The 16,699-nt window shown below is 36.8% G+C and overlaps 1 protein-coding gene across 2 annotated transcripts in view; it reads left to right on the top strand.

The window, feature by feature from the left end:
• Positions 1-15,359, top strand: part of CASP8 (caspase 8) — a 66,444-nt gene extending 51,085 nt beyond the window's left edge. The window contains exons 7-10 of one of the 2 annotated variants that reach the window (XM_051983790.1): positions 661-713; positions 12,101-12,242; positions 14,090-14,591; positions 15,160-15,359. In XM_051983790.1, the coding sequence (XP_051839750.1) occupies positions 661-713; positions 12,101-12,242; positions 14,090-14,591; positions 15,160-15,292 (830 nt within the window). In that variant the 3' untranslated portion in view covers positions 15,293-15,359. Of the gene's footprint in view, positions 1-660; positions 714-12,100; positions 12,243-14,089; positions 14,592-15,156 lie in introns of both variants that reach the window. The other variant, XM_051983789.1, reaches the window with a different exon arrangement.
• Positions 15,360-16,699: the final 1,340 nt, after the last annotated feature.

The following is a 16,699-nucleotide window of genomic DNA, read 5'->3' as shown; positions in this document are numbered from 1 at the left end:
AGTTTTCAACATTCACCTTTGCAAAATCTTGTATTCCAAATTTTCTTCCCTCCACTCTCTCCCCCAGACAGCAAGTAATCCAATATAGGTTAAACATGTGCAATTTTTCTAAGCATATTTCCAAATTTATCATATTGCACAAGAAAAATCAAATCAAAAAGAAAAAAAATGAGAAAGAAAAAAGCAAGCAAACAACAAGAAGAAAGGCATAAATACTATGTTGTGATCCATTTTTAGTCCCCATAGTCCTCTCTGGATGCAGATGGCTCTCTCCATCACAAGTCTATTGGAATTGGCCTAAATCATTTCATTGTTGAAAAGAGCCAAGTCCATCACAGTTGATCATCACATAATCCTGTTGTTGTTGTGTAAAATGTTCTCTTGCTTCTACTCACTTTACATAGCATCAGTTCATGTAAAAAATATACCTTTTAAAAATTCTTATTATCAAGTATGAATCCTGAAAGATGAATAATTTTCTAGGGTCAATATAAATCTGTAGAAGTGAGTTATTGACCTAAGATAGATCTGGCCTAAAACATTCTTTTTGTAAACTGAATTGTCAGTTTGAAAATTATCCTAGATGTATCTATAGTATTGCATTTTTCTTTGCTCCTTCTTAAGCTCGTTTAATTTTATTCTTATCTTGCTTGCTTTTAGGTGAAGAAATGATGACTGAGCAGGCAACAATTGGAGATTTTCCAGGAGAAGAGGTATGTTTACATTCATCTTCATTCCCCTCTATATTGTACTCATTATTGTTTTCCATTTTTCAGGTTGTTACATAAGTAGAGAAATAGAAAGATAAAAAAATCTTCTATATATTAAGACCCAAGGCAGAGATGTTGAATAGAGAAAGGACTCTCCAGTGGTTCTTATAGTGTGGCGCAGTGAATCCTGCAGGGTCTCTGAAATCCTTTCAGAGGGTCTACAAATTCAAAATTAGGTTTTTTTCTATTTATGATAAATATCTATTATGTAACCCATATAAACAAAAACTCTCTGGATATATTCTCAATAGTTGTTGATATTGTAAAGATACTGAGAAAAAGAGTTTGAGAACCATTGTTCTAGACCCTTCTCCTTTTCTTCCTCATAGAGAAGAAGTGTATAAGATTAGTTATCAAGGAGAAGTTGTTATTGTTCATTTGTGTCAGTTGTGTCCAACTCTTTGTGACCCCATTTGTGATTTTCTTGACAAAAATATTGGAGTGGTTAGGCGTTTTTTTCTCCAGCTCATTTTGCAGATTGGGAAACATACAAACTAGGGTAAATTACTTGTCACACAGCTAGTAAGTATCTGAGGCTAGATTTGAACTCAGATCTTTCCTGACTTCAGATTCAGCACTCTGTTCACCATACTATCTAGTTGTCTTTATCCGAGATTAGTGGCAGGGCCCTAAAACAAAGCTTCCCACCTCTCCGCTAGTATATGGCTATAATAGTATATCAGATTCTTCATGGACTCACAAATTTGACTATTGTATCTTGGTGTGGAAGGCTCTAGAATTCTTGATAAGTTAAACAGTTTCTTCATCCTTAATAAGCAGACAGTAATTGTTTTCTTTTACAAACAAATAAAATCCCAGTTATCCCTCTTGGGCAAACAGTCTGAGTCCTGAATTCAGCATGCAAACCCCACTCTTGACAGGACAAATAGGGCTACTTCTCCCAGCCCTAGCATTTGACAGAACAGGATCTGAGAAAATGCCATTTGGCTATCTTGCTCAAGAATATCTCCTTTTAAGATGTCCTTGTAAGCATTGTCTCTGAAAAGTTCCTGTATTGTAAGTAGGGGTATGTGGCAAATGTTTGACACCCAGCTCTCTAAAGGGGAAAAAATGTTCACTTGGCAGACTTTTGACATTTAATCTGTATTATTCACATTTTTAGTGTCTAATCAGTCAATAAAACAGGAAATCAAGCCTGGATTTGTAACATTTGTCAATTTCCAAGATATAAAGACTCAACGCTGAAAATTTAACAATTGAGAGTTTCTTGGAAGATAGAGTAGGAGTAGGTTAGAAAATTTCAATCTCTTCAGATTTTCCCTACAAACAGGACAAAATTGCACCTCAATGCAAACATAGAATGCTTAGAAGCAAATAGGAATTGGGCAGAATAGTGGGACAATTGGACATCTGAAGAAAGATATCAGGACTCAGGTTTGGTCACTGTGAAGCATAAACACCTCCAAGGACGCTCTGCTGAAATAGCAATCAGGGAACTCTGGGACTAAATGGGTTCAGAGGTAATCTGACCAACCACAGAATTTTTACCTCTTAGGCAGCAAGGAGAGTCAGGAGTCTGAATCAGAGAAGATGGAAGAAAAATCAATTGATACACAACACCAATCTAAGGTATGCTGCCAAGAAGTGGCCCTGGCACATACCCAGTAAATGCAAAAGCTGTGGGGCAATGCTGGCTACAAATAGGATGATAAAGGCTTTAGTTGAGGATTCCAGACCAGAGGGGAGAATGAAAGAAGAACCTGAAGCCAGAAGCACCATTTCCCAAATCCTAGAAGTAGAGAGGATTACATTAACAACCTGCTACAAAATGAGCAGGCAAAGGAAAAAGAAGCTAAGTATAAAAATCCCTATGGGAATAGGGAAGATCAGAGTTCGTTTTCAGAGAAGGATACTGAAATTTAAAAAAAACCTCTCCTACCACAAAGATTATTATCAACTTGTTATTTGCCTAAAAAGAATCCATAGGAGAACATATAAAAGACTTCAAAAGTCAAAGAGAGGTTGAGGAAAAACTTAAAAGATAAGAACAATCCAAGAACAAGAAGATTATGTGAAGAAATTCAATCAACTAAAAAAGAAGACTTGGAATATTTTTTTAAAATTTATATTCTTCTATTTATTTATTTATTTTCTGAGATCCAGAATCCTTTTTTTTTTTTTTTTTTAAATATTTGGAAGTTTCTTTTCTTTTCTTTTTTTTTTTTTTTTTTTTAATAATTTTTTATTGATAGAACGCATGCCAGGGTAATTTTTTACAGCATTATCCCTTGCATTCATTTCTGTTCCGATTTTTCCCCTCCCTCCCTCCACCCCTTCCCCCAGATGGCAAGAGTCCTTTACATGTTGAATGGGTTGCAGTATATCCTAGATACAATATATGTGTGCAGAACCAAACAGTTTTCTTGTTGCACAGGGAGAATTGAATTCAGAAGGTATAAATAACCCGGGAGGAAAAACATAAATGCAAGCAGTTTATATTCATTTCCAGTGTTCTTTCTCTGGGTGTAGCTGCTTCTGTCCATGAGATCTAGAATCTTAAGGAAGAAATGATACCTTGAAAACCCAAGAGTGATCAGTGTGTGAACAGCAGGCAATCCCCAGTCACCAGTCAAAAGAGCAGTTCGTTGGTTTTAGTGTGCATGGTGTCTGCCAATGGGAGGAGAGCCAACCCAGCCCCATGAGTAACTCTGTCACAGGCGAGGCCCTGTCAAGACATCCCTGTTTACGAGCAGCTAAAGTGTGACTCTCAGATTGTCCTCTTTCCCATGTTGCTCCTTGTTCCAACAAGAGTATTTCTGCAACATGGCAGAAAACTTATTTTGCATCTGAGGTTGAGGTGGCCTCTGTATTCCCTCTTGGCAGAGTCCTCTATCCTAGCAAGACTGCCTGAAAGCAACAATCAAAAAAATAATACAAGAAATAATTAAATTAATTAAAATAATAATAATAATAATAATTAAATTGTTCTTCTATGCCCAAAGGGCTATCACCCTTTGATCCAGCAGTGTTTCCACTGGGCTTATATCCCAAAGAAATCTTAAAGAAGGGAAAGAGACCCACATGTGCAAAAAGGTTGATGTCAGCCCTTCTATTGTCACAAGAACCAGGAGATCATTGTACATGGTAACAACAAGATTATATGATGATCAATTCTGATGGACTTGGCTCTTTTTAACAATGAGATGACTGAGTCCAGTTCCAATGATTTTGTGATGATGAGAGCCATCTACATCCAGAAGAAGATTGTGGGAACTGAGGGTAAATCACAACATAGCATTTTTACTCTTTTTATTGTGGTTTATTTGCATTTTATTTTTTTCTCATTTTTGTTTCCTTTTTGATCTGACGTTTTCTTGTGCAGCAAGATAATTATATAAAGATATATATATATGATTTAACATATATTTTTAAACATGTTTAACATATATTGGAACACAAGATTTTGCAAGAGTCAAGCCTGAAAAATTATCCATGCATATGTTGTGAAAATTAAAAAGCTTTAATTTAAAAAAGAGAAAAAAGAGGAAAATTGCTTTGAAGTGTTAGAACAAGAGGGGAAAATATAAATACAAAAAAACTCTGATCACTACTTTGTTGGAATCCTTACAAACTGCTAACTAATTAGAGTTGATCCAATCTTACAAGATGTTTTGGGCAGAACCTGAAACAAGGTACTAAGTAGAACTAATTAGTACAATGCTTGTGTTTGCACCTTTACTCATTGGAGTTCACAAGTATGCCAGCTTCACAAAGTAAACTTTGTACCTTTATGAGTTCACACCTCCCTTGAGGCTCTTTGGGCCAGAGAGCACTATGGGAGAAAACCCACAATCCCTCTCTTGAAGGAGCATAAATAGAGCTTCAATGGGCCAGTCAAAGAAGTTTTTCAGAGTGAAGAAGCTATGAGTCGAGAGTTCAGTGGACAACCAGATTCATCTTCATCTCACACCACTGTGGTAGGTGGCTGGGCTCCTGCACGCCCCCCACTGAGACCAAGCTGCTCTGAAAGACTCACCAGAAAGCTAGCCGAGCCCTAAGTGAAGGAAATAAGAGATTCATTCCATCTCTGTGTTGGTTGGAGGCTGAAGAAAGCAGAGGCAGAGGCTGAAGGACAGAGCCTTTGGATTTGGTGACATTCGGAGAGAGCTCTTGGAACCAAGCAGAGAGAAAGCTCTCTAAGCTAACCGGCCTATATTGGAGATAATAAAAGATCTGAACTTTTATCACCTGGCTGTGTTTTGAGAAGAAAAAGCTCACCACACTACTTGAAAAAGATCCAATGAGGAAATCCTACAGGAACATCATAGCTATTCCTTCAGATAAAGGAGAAAATATTACGAGCAATAAGAAAAAACTATTCAAATTTAATGGAGACACAATTAAAATCACACAAGACCTAACAACAGCTACATTAAAAGACTACAGTTCTTGGAATATTATATATCAACGAGAAGAACTAATCTTATGGCCAAAAATATCATAACCAATAAAATTTTAACCATAATCCTGAATGAAAATTGTCTTAGATTGTCATTAGTAATTGGGTAGTTCAAAAGAAAGATTGAGGTAGAGCTGAGTATGATATGATTCTAAAAATTAATACTATATAGGAAAAAGTAAAAGGAGTAATTATGTTATATGAGTGAGTGTGGATGGGAGAAGAAGTGTGATAATTCTGGAATCCTACTCACATTGGGAATGGGTTGAAGAGGGAACAATACATATATATCTAGAAGGATATAAAAGTGTTCTAAATTTATTAAGAAATAAGGGGAAGAAGGAATAGGATAAGGGGAATGTAGAAGGAAATGTAGATTAATGAGAAAAAGATAAAGTATATAGGTTAATGGGAAAGGGAGAAAGAGGGAGAGAAAAAGTAGGGGGAGAGGATAAGTAAGGGATTTGGGGGGGTTGGGTTAAGAAAATGTAAGACAAAGTAGGGGTAGAAGTAAAGTAGAGAAGTCAGTAGGGATTGGAAATAAGATATATACAAACATAATAATAATGATCAGGAGTAAAATTTATCAGAAAAAAAGATAGATGTAGTAATCATTGATCTCGGAAAAAGTTAAAGCTAAAATTGATTCAATCAAAAGAGAAAAATAGGGACACTACACTATATGTCAGCCATATTAGTTAGTATTATTTTAGAATATTTAAAACAACTAGATAATATAAGTTTGGAATATTGTTGTGGTGTAGATAATGATGAACTGGTACATGTAGAAAAATATGGAAAGATTTGGACCATGAAGGATGATGTTTATCTATCATAAGAAAAACAGAGAACAAACAAGGGTGGTACAGAGTTACCCAGATGTATATGAATGTTATGTGTGTGTGTGTATACATATATATATATGATTATAGATATCTATGCATATGTATATGTGTGATATATATGCATATATATACACATATATCTATGTATGTGTGTGTATGTAATATATAATATATCCACACTTAATTATAGCCTTCTTGGGGGAGGGATGAAAGGGAAAAAAAAGAATAAAGTAAAAAGTACAGAAAAAAGGGATAAGAAGCAGTGCCATTACTGTGTCTGTATCCTAAAGAGATCATAAAAAAGGGAAATGAACCACACTTACAAAAAATATTTGTAACAGCTCTTTTTGTGGTGACAAAACATTGGAAAATGGATGGATGCCCATCAACTAAAGAATGACAGAATAAGTTATATTATATGAAAACAACGGAATATTATTGTTCTAAAAGACATGATGAACAGATGGATGTCAGAAAATTTTGTGAAGACAATAACAGCAAGATTGTGTGATGATGAACTATGATAGACTTAACTCTTTAAACAAATGGTGATCCAAGGCAATTCCAATAGATTTGGGATGGAAAATGCCATTTATATCTAGAGAGAGAACTATGGAGACAACTGAATGAGAATTGAAGCTTACTATTTTACTAAATTACTACTAAATTACTTATTTTACTAAAACCTACAATGACATAAAGATGGACAGCTCTGAAATTTGCTTTCTTGAAGTGGAAATTTTTTGTCTCATATTTTGAATATCTTTTATGTTCTGCTGTGCATATAACAATTTTTCTGTTTTTTTTTTTTCCCTTTTTACTATTTGGTATATAAGTTTTAAACAAATTATTTATTTATTTAATTAAATTATCCAATCAAATTAATTAATTAAATTTAAATGAATTAAATCAATCAATTGAATTAGTTAAATTAAATAAAAATTAAAATAAAGTAAATTAAAATTTAAATAAATTAATAAATTAAATAAATTGTTGCGGCCATTTTAGGAGCTCAAAATATATGAGCCCTTTGATCTTGAGGTGAGATGAATGAGATGGGAGACTCATAGAGTGTGAAAAGAGCTCCAGTTTATTATACCATACAGCCTTGTTGATATACATTTTTGCAAGCGTGATCAGCATGTGAACGGTAGACAATCTCCAATCACCATTCAGAGAAACAGCTCATGGGCACATGGTACCTGTCAATGGGAAGATTGCTAATCCAACAATCTAGCAATCCACTTACAGGCAAGAGGCCTTGTTAAGGCATCTCTGTTTATCAGCAACTAGCTATGATCCTCAGACGAAATTCTTCCCATGGTTACAAATCATTGCTCCTTGCTTAACCAGGGAATTTTTGTAGCGTGGCAGAAAACTTATTGTGCACCAAAGGTCGAGGTGGCCTCGGTATTCCCTCTTGGCAGGGTCCATACCCTAGAAATAAATAAATCAAATAAGTAAAAAACAGTTTTTTAAAAGAAGAAAAATTAATAATTGATTCAACTGGCTTTATCATACTCCTGAGAATACATTGAAAATATCTATTAAAGTTAAAGGAAGTAAGTTCTAGCTATGTAAAACTTTTTGGCAAGTAAGTACGCTGTAGACAGAGATCAGCAGTTTTGGTTTCCTCATCTAAAAAACTGTTTTAACCACTGTTTTTCAGATTGAGATCATGTATAAGAAGCAGTGCAATGTGAATTAGGAAAATCTCACTTCAAGTCTTGTTTTAAGATTGTAGTTTTCAGATGAGTTACTGATCTTATTCAGTGAAGGAAGTATCCCCATAATAATGAAATTGTAGGTCTGGGCCAACAGCCCCTGCTCTCCCGATGTTGGAATCTTTACAAACTGCTAACTAATTAGAGTTGATCTGATCTTACAAGAAGATGTTTTGGGCAGAACCTGAAACAAGGTACTAAGTAGAACTAATTAGTACAATGCTTGTATTTACTCATCGGAGTTCACAAGTATGCCAGATTCACAAAGTAAACTTTGTAATTTGGTGAATTCACACCTCTCTTAAAGCTCTTAGAGCCAGAGAGCACTATGGGAGAAAACCCATAATCCCATTCTCTCAGAAGAGTCAGATATAAGGCCAGTGAAGAGAGAGCTATTCCAGAATATATTCCACTTGGCTGGCTGGTGGCAGAAGAGAGTTCAGCTGGATTGAAGAGGAGCACTCTGGTGCAGACACAGAGCACTTTGAGAGATTTCAGCGGAATTATGCCAGAAGCCCTCTCTCCGAGGCAAGGGAGAATATTTTCCACTTGGCTGGCTGGTGGCAGAAAAAGAGTTTTCAGAGGATAAAGCTACGAGTGGACAACCAGATTCATCTTCATCTCACACCACTGTAGTTGGTGGCTGGGCTCCTGCACTTCCCCCACTGAGACCAAGCTGGTCTGAAAGACTCACCAGAAAGCTGCCGAGCCCCAAGTGAAGGAGACAAGAGATTCATTCCATCTCTGTGCTGGCTGGAGGCTAAAGGGCAAAACCCTTGGATTTGGAGACATTCGGAGGGAGTTCTTGGAACTAAGCAGAGAGATAGGCCTCTAAGCTAACTGGGCTATATTGGAGATAATAAAAGATCTGAACTTTTTCCAACATTTGAAAAGCTATGATTCTGATTCAAGTGGAAAAGCCTCTGATCCTGATCCAGTGGAAAAGACTCTTCAACCCAGAAATTAGGGTGAGTGCAACAAAGAAATTTTGTTAAAAGAGTTAAAGTAGAATTCCAGCTAATATGGGACAGATGTTTAGAAAACAGTCTTCTGTTTCTGTTCAAAGAAAATGTTTAGAGAGCATTCAAGGAAAATGTTCAGAAACCATTGCTAGACTTATAAAAAATCAAGGTTTAATTATAACCTGGGAACATGTCGTTGATCTTTTAAAAACTGTACAGCACACATCTCCTTGGTTCTCTACAGAAAAAATTTTGGATCCAAATGAGTGGAAGTTAGTGGGAGAACAGCTAAGTGAATTCTACAATTCTCATCCAAGCTCAATTTCTAAAGACATACTTTATACATACAATTTAATACAATTGGCTATAAGAAATTATTTAAGTGTTAGAATGAAGAAAAAGAAACAGCAGGAGGGAGAGGTGCCAACTATACTAGGTGAAAAGGAGCAAGAATCAGATAAGAATGGAGTTAAGTACAGTTCTGAGTATGATACTTCACAGCAGGAGGAATTAGGTGATTCCACATCTCATGACCCTCCCCCTGCAATTAACCCTTCATGGGTGGAACAAGGGGGAGGGAGAGAGACAAAAACACAGTCAGCTTCTCCTGTAAAGCAGAATTTGACAAGATTAGAAAAAGCATTAATTAAGGCAAAAAATGAAGGAGAAGACATATCTGATTTTATAAATGCATATCCTGTGATTGAAGAACTCAACTCTTCAGGTCAAAAAGAGAGAAAATACACTCCTTTTAATTTGGGAAAAATTAAAGATTTGAAAAAGGGTTGCACTCTTTATGGAGCTACATCATCTTATGTGAAGATGTTACTGGATAATTTGTCTTATGAAATCTTAACCCCGAATGACTGGAAATCTATAGCCAGAACATGTCTAGAACCTGGACAAAATTTATTGTGGCTTTCGGAGTTTCATGAATTATGTAGGATTCAAGCCCAATGCAACAGACAAACAGGAGCCATTGGACAAATCACTTTCGACCAACTAGCTGGTGAAGGTCAGTATGCAGAGAGTTCAGAACAGATTTATTATCCCATAACAGTGTATGAGCAAATTTCTAAGGCTGCAATAAAAGGTTGGAGTTCTCTCCCTGGACAGAAAGATGGAAATAAAGTTTTCAGAAAAATAGAGCAAGGTCCCAATGAACCTTTTGCAAATTTTGTGGGACGTTTACAAACAGCTGTAATAAGAACCATTGGAGACAATGCAGCAACAGAAATACTGACTAGACATTTGGCTAAGGAAAATGCCAATGAGGTTTGCAAAAGAATTATATGGGGGCTAGACAAAAATGCTCCTTTAGAGGAGATCATAAGACGCTGTGCCACAGTGGGCACAAATGCTTATTATGCCCAAACTATGATGAACATGGAAAGACAAGGTCCTTCTTGGCAAAGGAATTCTAGAGAAACTCGTCGATGTTTTCAGTGTGGAAAAGTTGGACACCTAAGAGCCCAATGTAGAAATGGAGATAAAGTGAGAAGACAGGGTGAGAGAAAACCCAAAACCCCATGTCCAAAAATAAATCGAGGCTTTCACTGGGCCTTTAAATGTATATTGACCCAGAGGAATGAGAGGCAGGGCCCAGCTCCAAAGTATCAATCAAAGGACAGGTGGGGCATGATAGCAGCTGAGGTTACACCCAGAGAAACTTTAGAAATTCAGGACTCTGATGTCATCAACCAACAGAAAAGCAATCAGGATTACAGTTGGGAAGAATACAGGCCTTTTAAGACAACAAGGCAATATCCAGTGCAAATGGCTCCAATGTAATTACCAGATGATGAGGAGAAATCCCAAATTTGGTAAATAGAAGGGAATTAGGTTAACTGCTTGGGGAAGAAGATCTGCTTATATTTCCACAGATGGAGAAAGAATCAGATGGCTGACTATGAGACTGTTAAAAGGACTTTTAAAATCTTCAGGAATCATTGGATTTCCTAAGACAAAATGAGTCTGTTTCAGTTCTTGAAAAACTATCAAGAATCATTGGATTCCCTGAGATGAAAAATTGTTGATGAGACCTTTTTCAGTACTTCAGAGCTTATAGGAATTATTAGATTCCTGGCACATGAACTAATGGACAATGGATTCCTTATGGACTATTTCTAGGATTTATGGACATGTGTAAATTTTCAGGATAATTCATGTTATTTTACTACTAGCCTGTGTTATATTGCTATGTGCTTATGTAAATTATGTATAATGCCTCCCATATTGATGGATTTATGTGTACCCCTTCAGAAACCCGCTAATCTGATTTGATTTCCTATTTCCTTTGGTGTTTTCATCTAACAAAAGAAAGGGGAAGATGTTGGAATCTTTACAAACTGCTAACTAATTAGAGTTGATCTGATCTTACAAGAAGGTGTTTTGGGCCAGAATCTGAAACAAGGTACTAAGTAGAACTAATTAGTACAATGCTTGTGTTTACACCTTTACTCATCAGAGTTCACAAGTTTGCCAGATTCACAAAGTAAACTTTGTAACTTGGTGAATTCACACCTCCCTTAAAGCTCTTAGAGCCAGAGAGCACCATGGGAGAAAACCCATAATCCCATTCTCTCAGAAGAGTCAGATATAAAGCCAGTGAAGAGAGAGAGCTATTCCAGAATATATTCTACTTGGTGGCTGGTGGTTTTCAGAGGATAAAGCTACGAGTGGAGAGTTCAGTGGACAACCAGATTCATCTTCATCTCACACCACTGTAGTTGGTGGCTGGGCTCCTGCACTTCCCCAACTGAGACCAAGCTGGTCTGAAAGACTCACCAGAAAGCTGCTGAGCCCCAAGTGAAGGAGCTGTGCTGGCTGGAGGCTGAAGAAAGCAGAGGCAGAGGCTAAAGGACAAAACCCTTGGATTTGGCGACATTCAGAGGGAGCTCTTGGAACCAAGCAGAGAGATAGACCTCTAAGCTAACTGGGCTATATTAGAGACAATAAAAGATCTGAACTTTTTCCAACATTTGAACTCACCACATCCCCCCAATACCTTACATGTATCATGTATGTGTATACACATAATATTTATATTTAATACATAGCTGAGACCTTTCCAATGCTCAGTGTGTATAAAGCATCCTTGTTAGATGCATGTAGCAATGATGGAGAGGAAACAGAGAAAGTGAGAGGAATGTGATGAGGAGCTTTAGAGCAGTATCCATTTCTTGGGGAGGAGTGTGAGATGTGTATTAGAGTAGGTGAGAAAAAAGGAAAAGACAAATTGGAGGAATAAAGAACTTTGGGGGTCATTTAATTCAGTCTCTGTTTTACAAATGAAACTTTTTTTTTTAATGAAAAAAATACTATTTGGGCTGGAGCTCACAGAGTGAGAAGTTTGATTTGTGTCTTCATTTTTTTTCAGGTCCAGGACAAAGCATATAAAATGAGCAGCAGGCCTCGGGGATACTGCTTGATCATCAACAATAATAACTTCCAAAGGGCACGGGAGGAAAAACCTGAGCACAAGGAACTAAAGGATAGGAAAGGGACTGATGTAGATGCAGGTATTTATGTGATAGCTATCTTTTTCTAAATTTTATTATTTCTAGCAGAAACTAATTGGAAAAATGTTTCAGAGAAGTTCTGAGATATCAACTAGTCATGATTCAATTTATATATAAACTTTATTGGTTTTTCTGTAACAGATTCGGACCCACTAGTGTGACAGATGTCCTGTTTCTTCTCATCCCTCTGTCTCTACTCTTATCATCTATATTCAGACACATAACTAATATGGAGAAACTAGATTTTTGTTTTTGAGCACCAATAATTGGTGGGGAGAGTGAGGGGAGAAGGTGCTTCTTAACCGTGACATATAAAAAGTTTAAGAGACTTAATTTCTTAGTAATTTTTCATTTTTATTAATTATGGCTAGTGAATGATTAATTAAAGTATGATCATTTGACCTTTTCTCATAAATCAGACTCCTCCTGGAGGCCTCTTGATGCTTATGTTCCCTTGGAAGAGTAGATGTTCCCAACAGGTGGCAATCAATTGGTTAACAATGAGAAAATGAATATTATAATGAGAAATGGGCCTATTCTAATGAAGGGCTGGGAGACTTGACTTTGACTATACTACTCTTATTCTCAGACCATCCCTATATCTTTGGGCAATCTAGATAAAGGATCAATTAGTCGACCCCTCCTCCCCCCACCCTACCTACTTCCTCTCCTTTCCCAACTAAGTCTTAGTAGAACACAATGGGCTGGAATTCACCCAGATCAGATTCTCTTATAAGGTTTTTAAGTTGGTTGGGTTATTAATTCCAGTAGGTAAGATGATCTAGATGAAGTACATTTTTCATCAAGATAGTAATATTCTTCAAAGACTTGCTGTATTAACTTACAGAATTTTATTTTTTGAATGAGAAAAAAGAAAGAAAAACAATCTCAATAATTGGTTATTAATATAAGAGAAATAATTTCTCTCATCCTTCATCATGAGACAACTTCAGTCCCCTTGTAACTAAGTCATGGCAAAACTGTCCACAGGACAATCTCATGGTGCCCCTCTGCTAGACCTTTCTTGGGCCATGCTTCTGACTTTCTTCTCTTTCTGCTAGTCACTCCAGGAAAGATTCTCTGGAGTGAAAGTCACTTCTTGGACAATTTAACTATTTCTTATCCCCCAGTTATCCTGACCTTTGCACTGCCAAAAATCTATCCCCTCAAACCATCCCTCATTCCAAGTTAATTGACTACTCTTCAAGCTCCATGCAATTACTTCTCAGGTTCTTGATTCTTCTTGTCATACTCACTAACTATGGGTATTCTTGGTCCAAGATTGTGTCCTGGGTCCTCTTCTTTTTCACTCTATAATTTCTTACTTGGTGATCTTATCACCTCCCATGGGTTCAATTATTATCTCTATACATATGATTCCCAGATTGAGATAGCTATTCCTTGTTTCTTTCCTGAATTCTAGTTCCTATTTACTTTAGTCCATTTTGGACATGTTAAATTTAATTTGTACATTGGACATTCAGTTTGAGATTTTTGAAAGTCAGCTGGAGAGGCAATGCTGAGGTCAGCAGAGAGATTGAGGCAGGGTGGATAGATCTGTAAATCTGTAAAGTTGGGAAGTAACTATATAGGAATTGATGAGCTCCCATAGTAGTAAATAGAGAGAAGTGCAGAGAACCCAGGATAGAATCCTACAATTACAGGACATGATATAGAGAAGGATCCAGAAAAGTAGATTGAGAAGTAGTGGTCAGAGAGGTAGGAGAACCAGGAGAGAGTGGTGACTGAAAGATAAAAGAGACGAGTATCAAGGAGGAGAGAGTGATTAATAGTGTTAAACACTATTATTTTTGACTCCTCTTTTATTTCATTGTTTCTCTTCTTAGAAGCTCTTAAAAATACCTTCAAGGAGCTTCATTTTGAAATTGTGACTTTACAAGATCGCACAGCAAAACAAATACACCAAGACCTACAGAGCTTCCAGAAGAAGAACCACGAAGATAAAGATTGCTTTGTTTGCTGCATCCTGTCCCACGGGGATAAAGGCACCATCTATGGCACTGATGGGCAGGAGGTAGCCATCAGAGATTTGACATCATATTTCTCTAGTTCCAATTGTGTGTCCCTTGCTGGTAAACCCAAAGTATTCTTCATCCAAGCTTGTCAAGGCAGAACCACCCAGAGTGGGCTCACCCTTTACACAGATTCTAAGCAGGAAAGAGAATTTTTGGAAATGGATACATCGCTTCAGAGTGAATGCATTCCAGATGAGGCTGACTTTCTGCTGGGGATGGCAACCGTGGAGAATTACATCTCTTATCGACATATAATAGATGGAACCTGGTATATACAGTCCCTTTGCAAGAATCTGAAGGAAGGATGTCCTCGGTAATTATGACTTTCAAAAACTTTTCTTCCTTCTGCTCTTCTTGGCCTGCCCATACCACCCATCTCTAAATACCTGCCCACTCAATTTTGCAATCCTGATATTTGCTCAGGCACTGAGAAAATACTTCACATTCATGATGGAGAATGCTGAGATAGTGTAGCAATTTCCTTTCCTCTATGAGTATGTCAACTTTCCATTGTGCTTTATTTTTAACAAGTGAGAGTCCTTTATAGAAAGTAACTCTATGATGTCCAGTGATGTCTTTTTTTTCATCACATAGAGAAAGTGAGGTTGGAATCACTCCAAAAACTTAGTAGATGCTTAGAATATTGTGAAATGTACAGAAAAAAAAATTCTAATGTATAATATCCCATCCCACTCTTTCCTAGGGTATCCTCATTGGGGAGAGAAAAAACAATTTGATCACTAGCTTACATGACTGTAAACCTACTCACTTTACTGTACATGTTGAAACCATGGAGTTATGAATAGGAGTTATTCTCTAGTTTACTATAGTATAAATTCATCATTTGGTTAATTCTTTTGTGATGCTTTATTTTTCAGAAGACTGGATATCCTCGACATCCTGACAAATGTAAATGCTGAAGTGAGCCAAAAAATTGACATTAAGAACAAAGGGAAACAGATGCCACAACCTAAATATACCCTTAGGAAGAAACTTTTCTTTCCCATTAACTAGAATTGTTGGCACTACTTAAACTGTATATATCCCAAACTATAAATAAAATCTATTTATTTGCTTTAAAGTTTTCCTTATGCATTTTTATTAAGGGATGGGTGTTCTTGATACTTTGGATACTCAGATGGAAAAGAATGGAGGATACCCAACTGTTTCTGTAGAGGCCACGGACAGTGGGGGAACTCTGGGCAAAGTATAAGACCCTTCAGCTCAGAGGGAACCTGCTGACAATATCTGGTTCAGCTCCCCATCTCCCCTAAGGCTCTCGGCCTTCCTGAGAAGTCAGGGGGCAGTGACAACCTGTGTTATAGTTGAAGCAGAGTGATACCAAGTGGCAAAGAGTCATTTACATACAATAGCAAGTTGTTTATGTGGTCCTACAGAAACACATGTGCAGTATTGCTTTGGTTATATAAGGGTATTAGGGTATATAAGGGTGAAAGAACTGGGAATAAACAAACTCCATATTTTAACAATCTTCAAGAGTCTTACCTCATCACTCCTCCACTAACACAGTATGTTTTTTCACCCCAGAGTGGAGGATCAAGAAATCACAGTACGTTTTGTTACCCCAATTTGGGGGCTCTAGAAAGCCCTTTTTTGGTTACATAATAGTTTTTCATTTTCAAAATATATGCAAAGATACTTTTCAATATTCATCCTTGCAAAACCTTGTGTTAGAATTTTTTGTCCCTTCCTTCTCTCTTCTCTAGATAACAAGTAATCCAATATATGTTAAATGTGTGCAATTCTAACATATTTCCACATTTATTATGCTGCACAAGAAAAATCAGATCAAAAAGAAAAAGAAAAAGAAATGAAAAAGAAAGCAACAAATAATGAAACAACAAAAAGGTGAAAATACTATGTTGTGATCCATATTCAGTTCCTATAGTCCTCTCTCTGGGTGCAGATGGCTTTCTCTATCACAAGTCTATTGGAATTGGCCTGAATCACCTCATTATTGAAAAAAGCCATGCTTATCGGAATTGATCATCCTAAAATCTTGTTGCTGTGTTCAGTGTTCTCTTTATTCTACTCATTTCAGTCAGCATAAGTTCATTTAAGTTTTTTCCAGGCTTCTCCGAAATTATCCTGCTGATCATTTCTTATAGAACAATAATATTCCATATCAGTCATATACCATTATAACTTATTCAGCCATTCTCCAATTGATGGGCATCCACTCAGTTTCCAGTTCCTTGCCATAACAACAAGGGCTGCTACAAACATTGAGGGTCCTTTTCCCCCCTTTAAGATCTCTTTGGGATATAAGTAGAAACACTCCTGGATTAAAGGGTACGAACAGTTTGATAGCCCTTTGGATATAGTTGCAAATTGTTCTCCAGAATGGTTGGATCAGTTCACAACTCCACCAACAATGTATTAGCATTCCAGTTTTCCCAC

Source organism: Antechinus flavipes, chromosome 3 (assembly GCF_016432865.1).
Source record: "Antechinus flavipes isolate AdamAnt ecotype Samford, QLD, Australia chromosome 3, AdamAnt_v2, whole genome shotgun sequence".
NCBI lineage: Eukaryota > Metazoa > Chordata > Mammalia > Dasyuromorphia > Dasyuridae > Antechinus > Antechinus flavipes.
Note: the sequence above shows the minus strand (reverse complement) of the source record. Positions and strands in the feature narration are given on the sequence as shown.